We start from the raw sequence: 10,154 nt of genomic DNA, 5'->3' as shown, positions 1-10,154 counted from the left end.
AACTTGTATACGATTGAAAAAAATGAGGTGGAAAATACCTAACAATAAAAAAACGCATTGTTTTTAAAATAATATATTTTAGGTATTCATGTTAATTATATTAAATAATTTAATATTAACAAATCGGTAACATTATTTCTAATAAAAATGAAAAAAAAAAACAATGTATAAATAAAATAAAAACCTAAGTCACTAAATCTTGCGATTATAATTTTTTAATACTAATAATTAAGTGTATAAATTGGACATAATTAAATATTTCACTGTACAAATATTATCTATTTACAAGGTTAAACAATAATAATATCAATATAATAATAATATATATAAATGTAGTTCACTATTGTTATTAATAAATAAAGTAAAGGTTATTGCAGTTATATATTTTATCGGGTGAAAATCACCACTGAAGTATTACATCAACAATATATTGATCAGTATTATAAATGAGGTATTCCATTTCGGAGCTTTCTAAAACATTGTTTGCAAAATATAATACAGCACTCGAATTCTTCTAAACTATTTTTAAAACTATACTTTGGAAATGCAAAGTCACATGTCACAAAAAGATTTTGTAAAAATATTGTTGTTAGATATGCTCATAAATACTGAATGTTAAAATTTGGTAAATAAGAAATCCTTCCAATTAAAACAAATTTATAAATATATGGGAAAATAAAAATGTTTGAGCTTTTTGAATGCTTAACGTAAATAGGTTTCTTTCATAACAAACCTAATAGTTATCCATACACATTCCGTGTAAAAACAATACATCAACATTCAACACTCTGCATTATGAATCACAACATAATTAAAAACAACTATATAATATAGTAAAATTGTTAAAAAAATTAGGAATAAAGAAGTATAACAATTTGTAGTATTGTCTTTGCCAATGTGGCATATTGTCCTTACTAATTGCGTTGGCACATAATTTAATAGTTGTTAAAGAAAACGATCATTTATTATAAAAATCATATAAATTATTGTAATAAGTTTTGTGCTTGATGATTTATGTTTTTTTAGAATTTTTGGGAATTATGAAAAAAAAAACAGTAAAGTGAAAATAATTTAAATTAAATGTTAATATTAGATTTTGATACTGCATTTGAGTAAAAAAGGATATTAAAGTATTGCACAATAGTAGTTTTATGCAAAGCACTTCAAAAGTAACATAGAAAATATATTAAGTTGTATAGTATAAAAAAAATATATTATATTTAATAATTAATAATAAAGCTGAAAAGAATACAGTATGCTATGGTCAATTTGTTTTTAAAAAATTATATGAAATGTGTAATACTAGCTATAGTTAAGCCAGTTAAAAACAAATTAGCAATATCATAAAATTAAATTAAAATAAAAAATATAAAAGTAAAAACAAAATATTGAAGCTAATATTGAGCTATAAAATTTCTCAAGTATACAAAGTCTAATTCATCTTACCAATGATTTAACAGCATAAATAAAATAAATTAAACTGTCATAAACATACTATGTTTCTGTACATAAATAAAGCTTAACACTTACACATATTTGTAACAGTAATGACTAAAGGTAAGGATAAAAATAAGATGGCCGATTTAAGACAGTTTATTTGTTTAATATATCGAAATTAACTTGTGATGTCTATCAGAGATTTTTGAATTTAGCAAAAACAAATGTTATGACTAAATTTCAACAAAATCACCTTTTTTGGAATGGCTACAAATATTCAATAGTTACTAAGCTGGAATATATAAAGGAACTCCTTTTGAATCATACTCTTATCGTTTACTTCTTAATCAGCCCAACAGTTTTAGTTAAACGTCACATTTATTTGGGCCGACTGTCATGTTTGGTCATTGCATACTACCATATTTTTGATTCTGAGGTGTAGCTAAACCGCCGATTTGCTCTTCGCTACCATCATACTCAGAATAATCTTGTGTCCGATTAATAGCTTGACTAATGGCATCTCGTAAACGCTCCCTGAATGTTTTACATTCCATGTCCGAGTTATTAGCAAAGTCAAAATCGGCAACTTCTACCATATATCTAAAAACAAAAAAATAATGACATTTCCAATATTTACAATTTTAAATTATACTGCTCAAGAGAAGTAAGTCCATTGTTTTAGTTAATAATGATGTAAGAAATATTTTTCTGCATTCAAATTTGTTTTCAAGTTTTTTGTATTTATAAGAAAAATTAATATTATATAGAAAAATTGTTTAGAAAGCGAAAATGTTTAGGCAGAAATCACCGGGTTTTGTGTTTTGATCACTACAGTACAGTTAGTGACAAATAGGAATAAATGAGTAGTGACCAAAAAGGTTTAAGAAATCTTTTAATCTAATAAAAGAATCATCCAAATTATGGCCAAATATAATTTTGACAGAAATTTTATCTAATTATACTAGCACATGCTATATACATTTTTTTAGACAAATTTTTTATTTTCAGTATTGTTATACTACAATATTATACATAAATCTTTTTTTTTTTCATTTTTAAGTTTGTGTTTTATTATTTTTATTATAACTGTATATTTTTATTATTTTTGAGACACATCTAATGTGTAGTATTTTTTGATAAAAAGCAATTGACTAATAACTAGTTAACATATAAAAAAAAGTACCTCGATCGATTTTGGAAATAATATGCGATTCCAAACACAATAATAATGACAGCTATTGAACTGAATGTTACAGGAACAACGATGACAGATATTTGCGGTTGTTTTTTTACTATAAATAAAAATATATTATATCATTGCATTGTGTTTCAATATAATTTAATAAAATATCATAACCAACTAAAATCAAATTATTTTCTAAAAATAAATCAAATACTTTTCTTGTCAAATAAACCACTTTAATTTATAATACAATGCTATTTGAACACAACTATATTGAAGTTATAACACTTATTACATTTATAGTATTAACAATCAATAACAAAAATTACCTTTGTAAATATTGATTCCAATGGGTGTGACAACTTTTGATACATCATTGGCCAAAATTATAACTAATGTATAATTAGTAGGTTCACGGAACAAATGGAAGAAATTCATTTGGCATTGCAATAAATTTCTTTCAAACAAACAAGATTCATTACCGGTCACGTTGTACATTCCTTGTACGTAATGAGCACAATACCGGAAAGGACCCGACCCATTGCAATTCACCTAGTATCAAAAATTATACATATTACCTTATTCAAATGAAAAGAACTCGACTGTTTTAATTTGATTTACCTGTAGATCAAACATATCACCTTCTTCAATCCAAACTTTACCTTGAGATCTAAAATTTTCTATCGGGTCTAAAAATAAATAACAATAACAATTAGAGTAATAGTAATACTAATGGATTGGTTATGAAAAACAAAAAATAATAAATACCTTTAACAAGAATTGAGCCACTGAAGTATCCAAATTTTTGATCTTCATCAACTTTAGCAACAGACATTAGTAAATCAAATGGTTTTTTTTCGATGCATTCAGAATTGTAAGTGGAATTATTTACAATATTTTGAGATATATTAATATGAGATTTGAGGGATGGAAGTGGTGTTGTAGTTGTAATGTTAGTATTTGGAGGAGTTGTTGTAGTCGTCGTTACTGGTGGTGGTTCAGTTGGAGTGGTTTTATTTCCAATAGTTGCCACAACAATACCAAGAATATCATGCTGAATTCCCGACACTGTGTAGTTGGTGGCAAAAGAGTAATCTGTAGAGTTTCCTTGGTACACACAATCGACAAACCAATGAACTACTGTAGAGTTAGCGCTTTTATTTAGGTAATCAAAATCAGCTTTATTAAGTTCAATCTTTTGTAAAGTCTCGAAAGCTGAAGATATATAAGTAGTAGTTTGAGTAGAGCTCTTGATAATTTGGGTATTGTTTTGGAACAATTCGAGTTGGCCATTCAAATTTTCTAAATTTTCAAAAGTATAGAAAAAATATTAAATTATACATACATATTTTACTATTCTAATATATTTAAGTAAATTACTTAAATTTAGATTAATATTTATTATACTTGGAAATATACAATTACCAGTTACAATCAAGTCTCCGCGGCCATTAGCGATAGGATAGTTTATGAAAGGCATAAGTTCTTGTAGAACATCTATTTGATATCTATACGTTGACGGCCCGTTTTTATTGTCGAATGGCACATGAAATATAGCCTCACATGATTTAATTTGCATCTAAAACATCAAACGAGTTTTATTAGTCAAAGTCATATGTTACTTTCACATAAAATGATACAACACATTATTATAACCGACTTAATAATGATCAATAGATAACCAGTATAATAGTTTAAAATGTAAAAAAACTCACTGAATATTTGTGTTCAGGGAACGCATCGTCTTCATAGCGGAAAGTCAGTTTTCCACTAGCGCACGCACCTTTCTGATCGACAACTGTAGCGTTCACAGTTACCGTAGAACCAGTAGTCACCGGACTGTTGTTGTTCAACAGCAACTTGTAGTTGTTACCTAAAACTTAAAATTCGCACATTAAATAACATATTTCTCTAATATGTATGTATATACGTGCCTTTGTATATAATACAAATGCGCAAATAACAAAGGTATGACTCACCCTCGGCAGAGCTCCACTGTACAACTGCAATGAGCACGAAAATTAGAGACACCTTTTCGTTCATTACGAACAGTATACATACACTAAAATTGTCGGACCAGAACTAAACAAATTGTGTATCCGAGTATGAATTTTAAAACAATAACAATAATTAAAATACTTTCAGAAAGTACACGGAAACCTTGTCGACCGTCGTACGCTAAGTGCTAACTAGAGTAGCGACTAGTGTCTACTGTTTGTCAATAATTTAATACTGTAAATCTGGTGCGTTTTGTTGTTATCTAAATGTAGGCTTATCACGGTACATATGTTTAATGGGGAAATATAATATGTGTAGGTAGCGCCAATTGAGTTGATTTTGGCGCCAAACTTTAAAACCCAAAGTCCCATTTGACATAGTTAGTTTTAATATATTACACGTCATATTATAATAATAAATTTACTATCGGCCTTGAGTCTTGTTGGCTTGTCTCCTAATGAATATTTCGAACACTTTGCTGTATACAATTTGTTTAAACAAGGAAAATAGAATTTTTCAACCGTTTTTAATTTTTAGCTACGGTTATAATTAAATTACTATTATATTTATAATATTGTTGTTTTACTTCTAATTCATAGTTTTTCCTTTATAGATAGATTCAGTTTCTTACACTAAATGTTCTTACATTTTAATGTGTATACACTATACAGTATAGTATAGGTAACTACGTCTATCAACATATTTTACTCATTGTAGTAGGCTGTTATTTTATACATAGGTATAATTGATGTACCTGTGTGCAAATATTAACTTCAGTCTTCACACCATTGAGAACTCAATGTTTCACACTAGGTATTTAAATATATCGGTTAGTAAAAAAATTATCAACAAGAGACATTTTACGAAAATTATTATTCTTCTATTTTCAGATGACTTTCTAAGAATATACGATTACAACGATCCAATATTTTGTCGTCAACAATAATATTATCTACAGCCCATTCTAGTCTTTTGTAGATTATATGCTTAATTGCAAACATCTGTTATTGCCTTAAAGTAAGTGTATGGTCCGTTTAGTATTTAATTGAATTGTATGAAATTATTTTGCTTCCAATAATTCGGTAGACTCTCATCACATGTTAGCTCGAATGATGTATATCAACAAAATTATATACCAATACCAAAACCTTTTGGTAATACATTAGTGATTTTTTTTCCAACTATTACCAAAGACTTCATTAACTTTAGTATGCATAATTCTTCACAAAGGCCAGCTTGAAAGAACTGAGTTTCATGGTTAGCTCATGCGTCTCGTCATTTATGACTTCGACCACATCTTGGCAAGAAGTGACTTCATCAGCCGTCTCAACGGTCCTGTATTCAAATACATTTTTAACCTCGAGTGACATTTTAAAACAAAAAGAAGTTTTAAAACTTACTATACTTCACATAATATGCACTTATTTATATTTTTCAACATTTCAATATCCATGACAATTTAATAAATAAACATCAAATAACTATAATTTATACATTTAATAATTAATAATCTAGACACAAAACAAAAAAATCAAAACAAATAATATGCTAGCTAAATACTGCAGTATTGGACAGAATTCATTTTAATATAATAGGCAAAAGCTTATTTGTCAAAAAGTGAGATACATTTTTTTTCAAATTAATTTTGCAGGAAAACATTCTTAAACTATTTTTTAGTTACTATCACTTACTTACACTATTGTAAATTAGTTTTAAAACTATAATATATAATATTAATAGTTTCAACTAGTAACCATGTGCTTAATAATGTAACTTTTTAATTGATTTTTAGATGTCTTAGTTAACTGTCCATATTTTTATAAGTAATGTAAATACAACAAATTAAACAAAAAAAATATTATTCCCTAAAAATTGCAATTTATATTAAATATGTACAACAATAAAATAAATACAATAGGTAGTTTGTGATAAACAATTTCTTGGTAATATATTATTATTAAAATATTAATTTGAAAGAATATATAATATTAACAGTGACAAATAATAATATAAAATGAGAAAAATTGCGTTTTAATTATATTTATTTTACAATATTAAAAAAAGGAAATGATTGAACAGATGAGAGGCCACAGTAAAAGTATATTAAACAGTTATCTCACAATAAAAACACAACTTACAAAGTTAAATTAACAACTTGAAAAGTAATAAAGATTAACTAGTAATCTTTAATCCAGTCTCTTCTTTACTCACGATGCACTAACACGTACAACCCAAGACAAGCAAGAACAGCAAACTGAAAAAAAAATTTATGAGTGCTAACTTACAACTAATTAAATAATCGAAATAATATTTTTTATAAATACAGCTAAAATATAATATATAATATAATAGATACTATATATACATATTTATCTGTCTATTTATAGTAATAGAAGCTATTTTTTTAATACTATGACTTGTCACTTGTTTATATATTTTTTGGATAATATGATAAATTATTTTAAAAACAATTTTCCATTTATAACAAAAAATCATCATAATTGATAAAGAAATTAAATTTGTATGCTTTTATGTGAAAAAAAAATGTATTAGTTGTATAGTACTCATACTGAGTATACAATACAACTTAAAGATTAATATTCATAATATCCATAATATTAATCTTTAATTTTATACAAGTATTTAAAAAATAATCAAAAATAGAATTTAGGTTTATCTTTTAAATTCTTAAAACACATTTTAATAATGTTCAAAAGGAAAACATCTAGCTATGATATCACAGTACAATATTAACATATTTTATTAAATAAAATTTCTTTAGTCCAGAGCCAAATTTGATTTATTATTAAAATGTAATAATAAAATCCCTAGGAAAATTATTTTTTTTTTTTTAATGTTATAAATTTGGATTTACTACCACTAATTGTGTGATAACAAAATAAATTTATTTATTAATTACATGTATATCTAATATACATTTGAACAATGATAACTGCTAATAAATATTATAGTACATGTGAATAATAAACATCATTTTATGTTTAAGACTATGAAAAATCAGTACATACTTTAACTTTAGGATATTCATTCATCAGAATCGTAACCATTCCTACATAAGGTAAAAAGCCTCGTGCTCGACCAACCATGTCAGTTTTTTCAAGCCACAGTTGTCCGGGCGCATATAGACCTCTATCGTCTACGCTGTTGTTATCGCCTTTCGTTAAGAATTTAATTGTACCATTGTTTCTAAAAATATTATTATCATTAATAAATCATCAACATAAATTAAAAAATACCTAGTCGTATAATCAGAATTGCACTAAAATTGTTAAACACCCACTAAACAATGGTGAAATTTAGCAAAAAAAAAACTTAATTACCTGACTTTTTAATTATTAGTTTAGTAATTAAAACTCTTTTTGAGCAGTTAATTTATTTTTTGGACTATCACAACATATTTAACAGTGATTTACAATAATTATTTTATCAAAACATGGTTAGACAAAATGCGTTTTACTAGGTCGATGGTTGTTTTAAAGCAAAAACAACTATTATTAAATCGAAAAATAACAACATTTTAAAAGCAATGTCATATCTGATTTTAAAAATATCATTTTGAAAAAAGGGGAACCTATTTAAAAAAAGTAAGAAATTGTGATTTTAATTGTTAAACTTTAAGCTCAATATTGTTTATATCAAAAAATTGTTTCCAGTAATCTTGTTAACTTTCATTTTCATTATAAGTATTTTTGCTCTAAAATTATCACAAAGCGAGTAAACCCCATTCTGTGTAGGTATGTTTAATGATGGAAATTTGGGTGTTAACTAAACGATTAGCAAGAAATTGCGACTAAAACGTTGGTTACTTAGGCTTAAGTGTTTTTTTAATGTGCTTTCAAAGCATGAAAAACTAACTTTTCATGTAATTTCAACACCCTATGTACAATTGGAATATCACGTCCTTCTATTTTAAAAACTACTATTTCGCCAACTCTAACAGGTTCCTCTTCGTAGTTCGTCAGGAACAGTAAATCACCTCGGTGAAATGCAGGTTCCATACTCCCACTGAAAATAAAAAACAGATAATAACATAAAAAATAAAAATACAATGTAGTTACAAGACTTTTTGCTATTAACTTTCAGAAAGAAAGAGAGAAATAATCTTTTAGCTTCGATGCGGAGCAACATTGGTATTTTGGTCATGTATTAACTAAATTATTAAGTTGATTAATTTGTAAGAATATAAAAAATTGTATAATACTCTCAATAAAAATATGTCTAAAATATTGAAGTATAAAATTAAATTGAAAAGTTGATTTATCCTTTTCAATAGGAAACTTGAAGTACAAGTACTATAGTTATCAAAATGATATAAGTTTTTTGAAGTGGCGGACTGGACCGGAGGACGACAGAGTGATCGCTCACAGGGCCTTTAAGTCTAAGTTATTGGGTTAGAAGGTAATTTATGTGATTTATGATTAGGTATATAGTAAATTTTTTAATCATATAATTTAAATTTTAAAAGTACTAATATTTTAAAAACATACCTCAGAACAACGACGATAGGACTCTCGCTGCCCGTAAACACCATTAAACCTTTCCATATCATTAAGGCCGATGAAACTATCATACCAAAACTTAAGACTTGATAGAGGAACTATAGTGGGTGTACACAGTATCATATTAAATTAACACGTCGTATTTATAATTTAACAATTAATTATTGTTATATGAAATCAATATTGTTTGTGTAATTCGTTAACAATAGTTGTCCTTACTTGACGCTTGTTCATGCGTTTTAAATCATCTAGGAACCCGTCAAACATGGTGATGTTGTATAAGTTACTATTTTACTATAATATATAATATAACTAAGTTAATAATAAAGAAAGACAACGAAGAGGACCACCGAACGGAAGTCTAAGCTAAATGATATTTTTTAAAAAGAATATTTAACACGGAACACCGCGTAACGTAACCACGTCATTATATTATGATTATTTACACATATGAAGTTAGCCACAAACCGTGCCGGTCGTATCTTATCTCGTCGCGTAGTTCACTGACTTCCATTTTTTCAACCGTACCTGTGAGTATACTTGTGATTTGTCAGTTGTCTTGTCTATGCCTGTGGGATTTTCTTAAGCATCTAAATGATATTTGGTAATTCGTAATATATTTCAAATTCAAATGCAATACATTAACGTATACAATAGACGAACCACACATTATGTTTTTGAAATATTATCGAACGTGATGTTTTATGTTGTTCGGCGTTTTGTCGTTTATTGGATCATAACGATTATATACCAACAATAAATATTCGGTCTAGCAGAGAAACGACACGTAGTTTAAAACTACCGGTTAAAATAAAAATTAACAACTGTTGTCTCGGGTTCAGAAGACCGAAAAACAATGTACCTCGCATCTATATTAGATGAAATAAAACATAGCAGAGGAGCTGCCTACCTGATTAATTGTCAATTTGTTGTTAAATTATACTGTACATTAATGTCTTATTTAAAATCGGTTGAAATTCCACAATTAACCAAAATAATATGTTAGCGTGTTAAGC

At 26.9% G+C, this 10,154-nt stretch overlaps 2 protein-coding genes across 3 annotated transcripts; both read right to left on the bottom strand.

Moving 5' to 3' along the window:
• Nucleotides 1–189: 189 nt before the first annotated feature.
• LOC126834497 (uncharacterized) lies at nt 190–4,851 on the bottom strand. 2 transcript variants are annotated; one of them, XM_050566455.1, is made up of 8 exons: nt 4,600–4,851; nt 4,336–4,499; nt 4,046–4,199; nt 3,389–3,922; nt 3,242–3,309; nt 2,950–3,172; nt 2,621–2,729; nt 190–2,037 (listed from the first exon to the last, which is right to left on the bottom strand). In XM_050566455.1, the coding sequence occupies exons 1-8, from the start codon at nt 4,661–4,663 to the stop codon at nt 1,842–1,844; spliced, it is 1,512 nt and encodes a 503-aa protein (XP_050422412.1). In that variant the 5' UTR covers nt 4,664–4,851; the 3' UTR covers nt 190–1,841. The 2 variants fall into 2 exon arrangements, with proteins under 2 accessions (XP_050422412.1, XP_050422413.1); XM_050566456.1 differs by having other exon boundaries at nt 4,336–4,493.
• A 1,609-nt stretch (nt 4,852–6,460) lies between these two features.
• Nucleotides 6,461–9,546, bottom strand: LOC126834500 (signal peptidase complex catalytic subunit SEC11A). Its single transcript, XM_050566462.1, has 5 exons — nt 9,358–9,546; nt 9,127–9,236; nt 8,495–8,644; nt 7,648–7,825; nt 6,461–6,872 (listed from the first exon to the last, which is right to left on the bottom strand). The coding sequence occupies exons 1-5, from the start codon at nt 9,403–9,405 to the stop codon at nt 6,822–6,824; spliced, it is 537 nt and encodes a 178-aa protein (XP_050422419.1). The 5' UTR covers nt 9,406–9,546; the 3' UTR covers nt 6,461–6,821.
• Between the last annotated feature and the right edge of the window lie 608 nt (nt 9,547–10,154).

Source organism: Adelges cooleyi, unplaced genomic scaffold (genome assembly GCF_023614345.1).
Source record: "Adelges cooleyi isolate 19-005CV unplaced genomic scaffold, UGA_ACOO_1.1 ACOO_flye_CR_arks_rails_tigmint_CR_PRNA_21, whole genome shotgun sequence".
Taxonomy (NCBI): Eukaryota; Metazoa; Arthropoda; class Insecta; order Hemiptera; family Adelgidae; genus Adelges; species Adelges cooleyi.
Note: the sequence above shows the minus strand (reverse complement) of the source record. Positions and strands in the feature narration are given on the sequence as shown.